This window comes from Papilio polytes, unplaced genomic scaffold, assembly GCF_000836215.1.
Source record: "Papilio polytes unplaced genomic scaffold, Ppol_1.0 DF824269.1, whole genome shotgun sequence".
Classification (NCBI taxonomy): domain Eukaryota; kingdom Metazoa; phylum Arthropoda; class Insecta; order Lepidoptera; family Papilionidae; genus Papilio; species Papilio polytes.
The window spans coordinates 714,325-728,664 of NW_013524935.1; the positions used below are offsets into that span (position 1 = coordinate 714,325).

At 35.7% G+C, this 14,340-nt stretch overlaps 2 protein-coding genes across 2 annotated transcripts in view; one reads left to right on the forward strand and one right to left on the reverse strand.

The window, feature by feature from the left end:
• Window positions 1-14,340, reverse strand: part of LOC106107315 (flotillin-2) — a 164,263-nt gene that overhangs the window by 80,097 nt on the left and 69,826 nt on the right. The gene's annotated exons all lie outside the window — the stretch shown is intronic.
• On the forward strand, window positions 6,725-10,017 carry LOC106107306 (glucose dehydrogenase [FAD, quinone]). The gene is made up of 3 exons (XM_013288112.1): window positions 6,725-6,994; window positions 7,308-7,688; window positions 8,044-10,017. The coding sequence occupies exons 2-3, from the start codon at window positions 7,548-7,550 to the stop codon at window positions 9,751-9,753; spliced, it is 1,851 nt and encodes a 616-aa protein (XP_013143566.1). The 5' UTR covers window positions 6,725-6,994; window positions 7,308-7,547; the 3' UTR covers window positions 9,754-10,017.

Consider the following 14,340-nt stretch of genomic DNA (forward strand, 5'->3'; position numbering starts at 1 on the left):
TAAATGTTATTATAGGTTATAAAATGCTGTCTTTAAAATATTAAACATAACTTTATTTGGATTTGTAACATTAGGAAACATCCCCATTAATACTAAAATATTCCGATACCTGTACCCGCTTGTGTAATCGTGTCACATCCCTACACATCAACTACAAATAGAAACTGATAGTGATGTCCATAATTCGGTATTACACAATACGATGCCTAATACTTATTTACACTTATACCAGTTTCACACGCGGGTAGAATCAGGTAAGCAGTAAGACAGTGCAATAATGTTATTTTTGTCAAAAAATTAAATTCGCAATGTACAACTGTCACTATATTAGCTACAGTTTAGTATACATACCTTAACAAGCTTTCAGAGTAATAAAAGCACATGCTTTGTCAGAAAATGTGTAAAACTAGAGAGTTACAGAACGGAAATGAATTTGTTATACGTTTTTGACATTGACAGGTATTTACCTGCCATAATTTAGTTTGACTTGCGTCCATTGAAATATGGCTGCCGAACAAATGCATTATAAACCTCAAAAAAAATCACTGAAATTTAATTACTTTGAGAACCGTACTTGTACTGTACAGATACTGTCAAAACATCTCCCTGTCTCGTTGTACTGTACAGTTCTACTACTCTGCGTAATTGTTCTACCCGCGTGTACTATCATTAGATCCAGTATTTAGCTTTCTCCTATACACCTGTCACCGAATCACGTCCGCATGTCCACTTCCTGACTTACGATTATAACCTTTGTGACCTTGTCATAAGGATCAATATGACGTGTCCGATTTCAGTTTGTCCTAGTTGGTGATGTCCTCAATTAAATCGGTATGGGTGTAAGTCGTGCTTTAACTCACGTAGACTAAATAATTGTGCTTATTTTATTGATAACTTTGACTTGAGTAATATTAAGTTGCCTTATTTCTATATGAAAAAATTAACACATTTAAGCGACTCGATTGCGAGTTTAAAATAGGAGATAACTCGGAGAAATGGAATATTAGTCATACTTCATACTAATATTATAAATGCGAAAGTTTAGATGGATGGATGTTTGTTAGAGTTTGTAGCTTAAACGTCTGAACGTATTTAGAAGAAATTTGGTATAGATGTAGGGAATAGTCTGGAAGAACACATAGGCTACTTTCTTTTGTTTTTATTAATACTACGCGGGCGGAGTCGCGAGCAGAAGCTAGTATTTTATAACTTAGGACATACAGCTTGAAGTTATTCTGCATTAAAGTCTATTTTTTACAACAAATGTCATTTATTTCCTATCTGTTACAACAATGTTAACATTCCTATATTCGTTATTATAAGGTTTATGCAAGAAAAAAATGTCATGAAAAAATTTGCATAATTCAAGACGAATCAAGATTATAAATAATTCATTGTGGCCGCATCGAATACCGTACACCGACATACTTACACCTCGTTCTCAATTAAATTGTTACGAACATCGAATAATATTGTAAAGAAGACAAAAGGGTATCAATTAAAACAGTGGGTTTCCACAACCTTAACAATACAATAAAAAAATAATCAGAAATATAAAACCAGCCATTGCGGAAAAATTATGACACTAAAGGCCTGTCCCACCAAATGGTAAATTATCTGATAACAACCAAATGTGTAAAAGTGATTTTGTTTCCTTATCTGACTGAGCCAGTGGTGAGACAGGCCTTAAATGCACACCTTTTATCGTTAAACCAATAACATTAAATAACCTTGACATCTTTAGTGCAGGTCCTCTTTATCCTCTAAAGTTCTCGAAATTAAACCACATTCCATAAAAAGTAATCAGTTATCGGTTCTGAAATATGATTATATTCGAAATGGACCATAAAGAAGGAAAAAAAATACATTTTTGTGATCCCGGGTTTAATAAATTCCAATTTAAAAGTCAATAAAATGTCAAAATTATTTCCAGTTAACATCTGTTAACGAAAGTTCATGGTTAAATCATACAAGAGTAGTTCATCCATATTTGAGTAAACACAGGTTCAACTACGATAGTAGGTCGTATTGAATGTCATATGTTACTCACTGATAACGTAACTTTTTATTGGTGAAACAATTTTTGAAATCGGCCCATTAGTTTTTGAGTTATTTCAATATATACAAAAAATGCAAAAATAAAAATCATTCCTATTTATAAAACAAGTACTGGCATTTTGAATTACAATAATTCAATCATAATACAATAAAAATGGATGAAAACCCATCTGCTGTGTTTTTATTTCATTTGCGTGGGTTGCAAATTTAATTCTTTGACTGCGTAAAAATGTTACAAGGCAAGATAATAGTTGAAACATTTATTATGCTGTATCCCTGTCTAAAAATGTACGTCTATTATCAGATACGAATTGCGATATAACGTTGCAAAATTAAAGAGTCGTCATGAAGTAACTGGTTTGTGAGCACACAAGTGACCGGTTATCTTGGTAGTGTTTTTGGGACCGTTTCTCAACACCATTAACCTAAAAGCTGACATTTGCGATGTCTAAATAAAAAAAGATTTAACATATCGTTAAAACTACACAAATTTTTTATAGACGACAAATTAACCAATTACATAAAAAAAACAAAATAAAAAAATTCGGGTTTTAAAAATATAAACAAGTACATAGATTTGTAAATAAACTTGTTATCTATACTTTATAGTATAAACACCTCAAAGTAGTCATAGTATCAACTAATAGAATAAGGGGGTTACAAGCACACACGGCGGAATATTGAAACGAATCTAAAACACGTCGCTCACCGCTTACACTAACAGAAGTCAAGATTGTTATTGATTTTAAGAGTGGCTATCATATTAAAATGTCGTTTCAGCATTCGGCCATTAGTATATTTAACTAAAATTGATGAATAATAATTACTTACGGGTCGTTGGTTCGCGTGATTCCCGCGGTCTCGGATACTTTGTTTTACCGCAATTTATTACAAGGGTCAATACCGTATAATAACTGGTCAATAACATGATGGTTTTAAAAGCTTTTCTTTCGAAACAAGAAAGAACTACGGGTGAAATTAAAAAAAAACTTTAATGCGGTTAAAGATTACATCATAGTCGGGAATTTCCTTATTTGAATACTTCTGGTATAATTAAAAGAGCAAAGAAATTTACCTGCATATTAATATCATCAGCACTCCCTTACGGAGGGTCGGCACAGTATGAACTCTTCCATACATCTCTATCAGCCGTTATATCAGAATTTATTGCCTTAAGCATATCCTCTTCCACATAATCCATCCATACTTTCTTCAGTCTTCCTCTACCTTTTTAGCCATCCACATAATGCCATAATAAGATATTTCGATAAAATCTAAAACTGGTTTTAAACCAGGTACATAATCGAAATGAGATTTGATAAGATATTGAGTTTGGAGTTTTAATATTCGACATATGTCTAAAAAATTAATAAATAAAAGATTGAGAAATGGGGAGAATGCCTTTTAAAGTTACAAAACAGTATTGCTCGTGTAGTTCACTTAGTGCATTTCTAAAAAAACTCCAAGTTATATCATAACTTAACATTATTAACAACAACTTGCGAATACTTACACAAGTGAAACGTTTTGTAATGTAACGGAAAGTGATGAAACAAAGTCGATAAACCAATTAACGGGAATGTAAAAAGTCGTAAAAGACGATGATATATTTTGGCCTTTCTTTGTACTAAAATCAATTAAATTCTTGCTGTATTTTTGTCATATAATCATTATACACGTGTTATAATAGGCCAAGATCTCGTGATCGACAGACTAACTTCACTTTAGCAAAGCTGGAGCATTGTCCACCGAAAGGCCTAATAGAGTTAGCAACGATAACAGAGTATGAAATATCAGTTTTAAAATAATTAATTCAATTGTTTTGTTTCTTAACTTATTAAAACTTTCGTGAGACATTATACTATATTATTTATAACACGGCTAAAACTCACGTGGGAACTTTCGGTGTAGGCACCGACCAGTTTCAAACCCGTAGGACCGTAGGACCGTCGCGACGCGATAGCGAATAAAGACGGCATCCACTCACCCTGAAGAAGGACCCCTACGGGTTTGAAACTGGTCGGTGCCAACACCGAAAGTTTCCACGTGAGTTTTAGCCGTGTTATAAATAATATATTTTGTTTCTGTTTGTTTGTAAGATCAAAAAAAAATCCAGATTCCGGGAAGATGATGTATTTGCGTTGCTGATAACGAAAACAGCATTTTTTTTGTCTGTCTGTCTGTCCGTAAGCCGCGTTTGTTCCGGGTAATCTCCGAAACGGTTGGGCCGATATCGACCGGACTTTCATTAAAGGGTAGCTGACATAGACGGGCATAATATAGGCTACTTTTTATTGCGTGGACGACTTCACGGGTGACAGATAGTAAGTAATACGAGCGTGCGCACATCTGAAACTAAACTATCGCACAACTGTTTATATAATAACACAAAAGTTTATATGGAGCGCACACTATTCGATTTTTAGTACGTTATTATTGTGCAAATAAACAGTTGAATTGGCTGCGAAACAATTGACAATCGTCAAAGATGTGCGCCTGCTTTTAAATATGGTGTTTGCTAATATAGACATTGTTTGAATGTTTACTTGTGTTCTTAATGTATTGTGAGAAAGCAGTGGTATTCGTAACGGCTTCGCGGCGCGTTATACAATTAGTTACGCGTTGTGTTCAATGCTTCAATGCTTTGTGTGATTACCTCTTCTACAAGTTAATTTACACACCTGGGCCTTAGATCCTTCGTAGACCTTGTAATCTCTAAATCGAATACGGGCGACGTAATCTTATTAGAAGTAATTTTGTATCTAATTTACATCTTTTGATACTCTAGGCCAGGGGTGGAGAACATCTGGCATGCGTGCCATAAATAGCACACGAAATTTTTTTGACACGTCGAGGATCATAAAAACACTACGAAAAAGTATGAAGTATTACGTAGCGAACGCGATCTTATTACATGCATCGTGGAAATGACTTAATAATCAGTTAAAAATAGAAAGCACGTCTAAGACCGCATTAAACATTTCTTTAAAAAACTTTGATGGATATATGTTCGCCACCCCTGTTCTACGGGGAGCAGCTTCCCCCCATCTACCCTGATAACGCCTTTGCAAAAATTACATTACTTAACTACTGTAATAACATTATTTAAAAAAAGAATATGCAATCATTGAGATATTTAGAAAAGAAAGTGAAAGTTACAACAAAATTAGCGGACAATTCGCATCATTTCTTCGACCTTTCTCCGGTGCAATGTTGGTATAAGTAATAACCCAGAAAGCTTTCATTCTTTCCGTATTCAATCTTTATTTTGCCACTAAGAGACAACTACACTAAGGGACTGTTCAATGAACCTTCGAGGATTCTGATTTCCTCAGTTTTTAACTACATTGTTGAATAAACTATAAAGAATACTAGCAACAGCTCGCGACTCCGCCCGCGCGTAATTAAAAAACATAGAAAATATAGACTTAGCCACTGATAGCTTTGCCTTTTAACAGTGTAAGAATTTTTTAAATCGGCCCAGTATTTTTTGAGTTATTTCAAAACATACAAAAATACTTATCTTTCCTCTTTATAATAATCATAGATAGATAATACAATAAAAAAAATCACTTCTTTCTATCGTGACCTTCAAAATCCAATAAATTAGCCTTTATCAGGTTAATTAAAAAATAAACAAGGTGTAAATTGCAAAATTGTTACTTACTATAGTCTACGTAGGAGCATACACATATGGGTGTTTATTTGCATTTATAAATTTTTCTAACACTTGTATTCCAGAACAAAAAGCAGATTTAAAAGCAGAATAAATACTCGTACAAAAGAACTAAACAGCTGTTTACATACACATTTCCAATGAATGGATAACAACTTATCTGTAACTAATAACGGTAAGCAAGGCCAAGGTCATTGACCGTCGCAGTACACAAATACCGCCACTTGCGGATAGATGGCGCTGCGCGATTAAAATTCACACTATAGTTTGTCCACCGCTCCGAGTACTACACTTTCCTGAACTGAAATACTCGTTGCCATCAGGAGGGTCTTAACTGACTCGACTGAACAGCGAGTGATGACTCGGGATATGATTCCTTGTGATTCAACTCCGCTCGCATACAAATCAACTATCGCAGATTTGTATGTCGAATTAGCTGACGCTGTTTTTGGCCTATTTTTAATTCAAACAAACCAATATGTTTTTATATATAGAGATGAAGACTGTGGTTCCACAACTGTGTACAACATGCCTACTAATGGTACTTGTATATTTTAATTACTGATTCTGCAACTATCGACCATAACATGTGCATAGAATTAAAATGCATGCCTAGTGCCTACTTAGACTTAGATTTAAATAAAAATTGGAATTCTTTCAAAATGACGACGCCATGTAATTAACAAGGCTTCATACTTAACACTAATCAAAATGACTACATTTTACATGAAATCTGTAATTTTTTTTTGAAGCGGAATTTTCTGCGAAGCGAAGATCAGTTGTTTTTTTTAAATTCATTTATATGACTCAGTTATGCGTAAAGTATGTATAATGATTGAACCTTCCATCAAAGAGTTATTTTTTTTAATTTCGAAATTTCTATTATTCCAGACACAAAACACCGTTCCGCAGGTGTATGCCAAGCACCTCAACATGGGACAGGAGCAATCCCACGTCGCTCACCGCGGCGCTCAAGTGAGACGATACACCGACAAGGTAGACGATCCAATTCGATACAAATCCGACTACCGCGCCAACGAGCAATACAGACACAAATCTAGACGAAGTCCCGACAGCAACAGTGATTCTTCAAACGAAAGCAGCGGATATAGAAGCGGTTCAAGTGCTTACGATTTCAGATCTGATAGGTCTTCTAAAAGCAATTATTATTGTACGTCCTTGTACAAGAACGATCATTACAAAGACGTCAACAAAGAACTGTATAAACCAGTCAAAATACCTAAAGAAAAACGCTACAAGGTAAGAGAATTTAATTAAAAGCAGCACTTGTAATTGACAAATGAGATTTAAAATTAAACTTACCAGTACTGTAAATTCCCTGTCTATACTAATATTATAAAGAAGAAAGATTTGTATTTTTGGCTTTTTGTATGTATTGAAATAACTCAAAAACTACTGGACCGATTTTAAAAATTCTTTCACCGTCAGAAAGGTAATTTATCTGTAAGTAACCTCATTTTGTAGTAGTAGAGTAAAATAATTTCACGCAGGCGAAATAATTGAAAATGATTACGTTTAATGTTAAAGAACATAATGTTAATATTTTTTTCAGGTGCAATTGTTCGAGGTCAACGACAACGAAATAAAAAGTGCTCGCCTAAAAGGCTACCTTAGTGACACAGAGAAAGCTAAACTTAAAGCCGGGCCGACGCCAAAGAAAGCCGGAATAAGGAATTACACGCCTAAGATCCTATCTGAAGACGAGCAGAGATTGAAGATAGAGGGCTGGATTTAGTTGGAGTGTAGCATAAGTTGTATATAGTTAGTTAGTAGATGATTTTGGAAGGTGAGGATGGAGGCGGCCGGAGCGCTCGCGAGCTTGGCGCCGTCGCCAATCACCGTGCTGGGTCTGATACCACTCCTGGCGCTTGGGATCACGTACTTCAGATACCAGCAATACGATCCGGAGTCATATATCACGGACATCAATGCTGTAAGTACATTCATTACTTAAAATTAACCATGGGACAATAAAGTCACTCTAGTCTGGTCGTCCTAAAGTGCTACGTTTCAATTATGTTATTCAAATTTGAGTGTAGAATTGTGTGTCTGAGCAAGAAAGGGACTTACATTTTATAATAAGAAATAAAACGTCCTTTTTCTTTTCTTTATTTGTATCTCAGATATAAACGTCAACGCTGAGTAGAAAGTTTCAAAAACCGTAATCTCTAACCCGGTCGTGTAGGCTTTTGGCGAAGATAAAATAATCACGATAAACTTACAAAGATACGTGTTTCGTAATTCGTAATTTACAAAAAGCTTACTTATCAAATAACGTTTGATTTCAGATAATGCCGATTTACGACTTTGTGATAGTGGGCGGCGGGTCGGCGGGCGCGGTTGTTGCCTCGCGCCTGTCGGAGATCGGCAACTGGACTGTATTACTACTGGAAGCTGGACAGGATGAGAGCGAAATCTCCGACATCCCCGCGCTGGCCGGATACACGCAACTCTCCGATATGGACTGGAAGTTTCAGACGACGCCTTCAAATAACCGCTCCTACTGTCTCGCCATGAATGGGGACCGCTGCAACTGGCCGCGTGGCAAAGTCCTCGGCGGCTGTAGCGTCCTAAATGCCATGGTATACGTCAGAGGAAATCGCAACGACTACGATTTATGGGAAGCGCTGGGTAATCCCGGTTGGTCGTACGATCAAGTTCTTCCATACTTCTTAAAATCAGAAGACAATCGAAACCCATATCTCGCTGAAACACCCTACCATTCCACCGGTGGTTACCTGACAGTTCAAGAAGCTCCGTGGCGCACGCCTCTATCGGTAACTTTTCTCAAAGGCGGTATGGAACTAGGCTACGAATATCGTGACATAAACGGTGCGAAACAAACCGGTTTCATGTTGACCCAAGCGACCATGCGCCGTGGAAGCCGATGTAGCACGGCTAAAGCATTTCTCCGACCGGTCCGTCAACGGACTAATCTGCACATCGCTCTGGGAGCGCAGGTAACAAGGATTTTAATTAATCCCGCTAAGAAGCAAGCTTACGGCGTCGAATTCATTAGAAATGGTGAACGACAAAAGGTGCGCATAAAGAGAGAGGTGATAATGTCCGCTGGTGCGTTGGCAACACCTAAGCTTCTGATGCTAAGCGGCATCGGGCCTGCAGATCATTTGCGAGAGCACGGAATACCGCTGATCGCTAATCTAAAAGTCGGTCATAATTTGCAAGATCACGTAGGTTTGGGTGGTTTAACATTCGTCGTCAACAAACCGGTCACTTTCAAAAAGGACCGCTTCCAAACGTTCGCGGTTGCAATGAACTACATATTATACGAAAAAGGACCTATGACGACACAAGGCGTGGAGGGGCTTGCTTTCGTAAATACTAAGTACGCCCCACCGTCGGGCAACTGGCCTGATATACAATTTCATTTCGCCCCGAGTTCAGTGAACTCAGATGGCGGTGAACAGATCAGAAAAATCTTAAATTTACGTGATAGGGTTTATAACACTGTGTACAAACCTATAGAAAACGCGGAGACTTGGACAATACTGCCTTTATTATTGCGACCTAAGAGTTCGGGATGGGTGAAACTTAAAAGCAGAAATCCCTTCCATCCACCATCGATAGAGCCCAATTACTTCGCTTATAAGGAAGATATTCAAGTTCTAACTGAGGGTATAAAGATAGCGTTTGCACTCTCTAATACAACAGCATTCCAGAAATATGGATCTCGACCTCACACCATTCCGATGCCGGGGTGTTCGCACCTTACTCTCTTCAGCGACGAATATTGGGAATGTAGTTTGAAACATTTCACATTTACGATCTACCATCCCACGGGCACATGTAAGATGGGGCCTACACACGATCGAGATGCAGTAGTTGACCCCAGATTGAGAGTCCACGGTGTTGCCAATTTACGTGTAGTCGACGCAAGTATTATGCCAACTATTATTAGTGGTAACCCTAACGCTCCCGTGATTATGATAGGTGAAAAGGCATCAGATATGATCAAAGAAGACTGGCTCGTGTTATGACCAAATTGAAGTGTGAAATAAGTGAGTCAAAGTTAAGAACTATTTATCTCTGAATACTTGTAAGTTGTTGATTGTAAACAAATTTATTTAAGTATGTAAATATTAAAAATTAGTGTCTAAAATCGATTCGAAGATGTATAGTCATTTAGAGTTAACATGACTAGACTTATAGACATTCGCTAGTGATGAATATTTTTAAGTTATACTGTAACACAATTTAATATTTGTACAAAATCTCTAAGAATATATTTTTGTTATTTAAAACTAGTTTTATTAAACCTTTGATCAATTCATTGTAAAATTTAGAAAATACGAATTATTTTACATTTAAATCTAATATCTTTTATGACACTAGACTATGAAAATCAATATTTTAAATGATATAATTAAAATTTAGAACATACAACGCCATCTAGTTTTAAAACTCTTCTACACTTGATTATTTGTCATCGCGAAGAAAAATTTCGATATGTCACACTAGATGGCGCTTTTTTAAAATTATTCTTTCAAGTCATACATTTCATTATAAACCGTCGAGTAGAAAAACAATTAAGACAAGATGAGAACGATGGCTATATAATATTAGGTCTGAAATAGAAGAAACTAAATTTATACATTTATTGAAGTCCCAACATCAGTGTAGTTCTTCTGTATCAATGATTTAGGCTAGGGAGGGGGTTTGGTCATCTACAGAGCAGTACTGTGATTTATCCTGTGACGTCATCAGACTATCAATCTTTATACAGGCTTTCCTCTACACAAGTAATAACTCATAACATCGAGATATGCTCCGATGCGGACCAACAAGCATAAAATCAATTAGTTTTGCCAAAAATATAATTCGTGGAAACGTTCAATAATAAATGGACCATAAACTGTTTTCGTTAATAGTTATTAACATTTAGTACAATAAGTTAACGAGCAAAAAAGTAAAAAAACACAAAGCGGAAGGTAAAAACTTTTTTTGGAGGTACATTTATAATTACGAATGTTTTTAGATTTAGCTGTCCTTCGTGTCTGAACGGTTTAACTTTTCGAGACATGACATGTTATTTAATTCGCATCACAACTGTCATTCGTGTCAAGTAGCTTATATGTTTTTCCAGACTATCCGCTACATCTATGCCAAATTTCATCGAGATCCGTTCAGCAGTTTAGGCTACAAACAACATCGCATTACGTCTCTACTAACATTATAAAGGAGAAAGATTTGTATTTTTGGATTTTTGCATGCATTCGATTCACTTAAAAACGACTGGGCAGATTTGAAAAATTCTTTCACCATTGAAAAGGTAATTTATCTGCGAGTAACATAGGTCATTTTTTTATTATTTTTTTTAATTTCATGCGGCTGAAATCGCGAGTAACAGCTAGTTTATAATATTAATAAGATTACATTAGTACTTAGGTATTTTGTTAGTATTACACAATGTATCGCACGTAAGTTTACAGCATTACATAGATAGGCTAGTATCGGTACACCGCGAGTACATCAGTAATTGCAGCATGCAACGGACAGGTTCGAGATGCAGTCGACTGCACTTCCTTGCGTTATATAAACGCAACGCCGCCTACACTCTGATATCACTGCATCTGTACAGTATGCTTTACAAGAGATAAACTAAGTAGAGTATAATGAGCACAGTGTAGAATTTTCGATGCTCTTTGAGCTAACATTTATGTGTGAAACATTCTGTTTATTCCAATTCTGATTTATTACACGGCTAGCCGTTCCCCTGCGGCTGCATCTGCATGAAATTATAAAAACTTTATTGTTTACAATTGTGTAATTCTCAATTTGCAATGTCAAAATTATCGTTACCATAATAAACTTGGTTCCTTAACTTTGGCAGCTTATACCTTATGGTCCCTTTCCCACATGAGAGTTTTTTTCCAATTCTTTACCCCTAAGTTTAATTTTTGCTCAAATATGTTTCAAAAATACGTTGTGATTTCTGACATCCTACTCCACGAAGTAGTGTGTGTTTACGTTTTGTTATATCAGTATAGATTGGAAAAAGAATCTTTTTGCTATTATGAAAGCTAAAAATTTTTCGACTTCAAAAGACATAAAACCATGTTTCCCAAATGTAAAGTTTATAGACTGCGCATTAACGGAACAAACTAATTAATAGTACACGGAACCGATTGTGATGAAAATGGTTACATCTCTCAATCTCATAAAGGATGTATTATTCTCATGTATCGTACAATTTTTGATGCGCCTTTACTCTCCATTAAAATTCCCCTCACACTCGTACACCTGGAGTCAAGGAATAGTTTCACATCGGGGGCAGCAGTGCGTAGCGAATCACGTACACCTCTTACATAATCGAGTAAAATTCGACTCGATTGCACCACTATCGATAAGAAAAATCGATGAACGCGCGCCTATTTTATTTGTAAAATTACGGTTAATGAAAAATTATCGTGAAGCACTTTTGTTTTAGATGAGAAAGTGGATTCAATCTTTCTGGCTGTAATCTTCACTGACATGTAATATAGGAGTTTCTAGAATCAAAATAACGATGTAAGCAGGAAGTATACGCATGTATATATAGTAGCTAATTTAATACATAAGGGCCTGTCCCACCACTGGCTAATAGATGTTCAGATAGCGTAAAACGTCATTGTTAGATAAGGTAACAAATTCCGATATTTCCATCACATATTTCACGTTGGCTGCTATCAGATAATTTACAATTTGGTGGGACAGGCCCTAATTCTCCTAAACCGGCTCACCAAATACCAATTACTAAACGACATCATCGATAACAGTGGAATCCTACAGTTTTATTAACTTTTTAAACTAGACGCAATCGAGAAGCGTAACGTGTGTCACAACTATGTGATTCATTAGGGAAGTACTTGTAGACAACTGAGTGATTTTGTATGTATGTTACACACTGTATTTTACAACATATAGTGAATAAGACCGATAACCTACTCAATGAGATAGTAATGTATTTTTACTAGCTATTGCTGGCGACTTCACCCCGCATAAAAAAATATAGCCTACGTCATCACTGATTACATAGCTCTTTCATGGTGAAAAAATTTATGAAATCGGCCCAACGGTTTTTAAGTTATTTTAATACGTACAAAAATACAAATCATTCCACTTTACAATATTAGTATACATATGTTGCCTTTCAAGCTATTGATATTTAAGTTAAGACAAATCTATTTACAAATACAACTTTACTAACAAGTTACAAGTCAAATAAGTTAAATATATGCAAATATTAAAACAGTTTTATCCCTTAACTTGGCAGAATTTTATTTTTTCGAATATCAAAATAATATTCATAGCACTTAATCTTGATGACCCAAAGTGCTTAGAAAAAAAAATTGATGTATCTCTACAGATACACTAACAAGAAAAGGGTTATCTAAAAAAATCCTCAACACTATAAGGCTTTCTGGATAAGCTAAGCCTTTAGCTTATTTCTAAATGCAAGACTGATAGCTGCTGACCGCATCTGTTAGGTTTGTTAATATGACATTTTTACCATACTATGTTTAGACCTCATCTTACTATCATACTAATATTATTAATGCGAAAGTTTAGACGGATGGATGTTTGTTACAGTTTGTAGCCTAAACTGCTGAACGGTTTAGTGAATTTTAGCATAGACGTAGAACTACACATAGGCTGCTCACTTTTGTTTATTTTAATTCCACGCGGACGAAGTCGCGGGCGAAAACTAGTAAAAAATATTTACAACCAAGATCAGCATCATCTCTGTACCATAGTACTAAATTCATACCATAAAAGGGCGAGTAAAGAGAGGTCACGTGGTTCTTCTCTTTCTTAGTCATATAATCGACGTATAAGATAGAAAGGGACGGAAAGCTTTGCTGTTGACGTAAGTTGCATTGTATCCCCGCGCATACTTTCGTTTTCTGGATGAAAGTGAATTTGCTTCCTCACTGTCAGCTTTGACACACTTTCTTATCGACGGAAGTAGATTTTATTAACTTGTAGTAATTTTCAAGTCTATCTTAGTTAACAAGCTTATACTTTTTTTAGATAAATCTATACTATTATAATAAAGCGTAAACACACACTTCTTTGTTGCCTAAGATGTCAGCAATTACAGCGTGTTTTTGAATTATTTTTTTTTATAAAAGGCCCTAAACTTACGTCACGCTATAGGCTATACATTTTCACACTATTAAACTTAGGGGGTAAATATGTTGGATGAAAACCCTAATGTGGGAAAGAGACCATAAGTTGCTGCCAACATCAAGGAAGCAAGATTGCCATAGTAAAGTAATTGGTATTTTGACATTTGCAATTGATAATTTGACAAATGTAAACAATAAAATAAAGTTTTCGTAATTTCATACGGATAAAGCCGCACGGGAACAGCTAGTCATTTTTAAACAAGGTAAAAAAAATAATAAAAGGATAAGATGAAAGCAAGACCAATGAGGGAAGATACATTCCGTGGTATAAAAAAATATTCTTACGTATTAAATTAAACCTTCAAAACGTGCATTATCCTCTCACTTTTCACCTGCGGTTAATTTTACTTCCCGTAAACATAACTATAACCACACGCTAATCTAGAATTTTCTCGA

Coding starts and splice junctions, on each gene's coding strand:
- LOC106107306 (XM_013288112.1), top strand. CDS start 7,548: ATGGAGGCGGCCGGAGCGCTCGCGAGCTTGGCGCCGTCGCCAATCACC. Junction 7,689..8,043: donor ATATCACGGACATCAATGCT/GTAAGTACATTC, acceptor GTTTGATTTCAG/ATAATGCCGATTTACGACTT.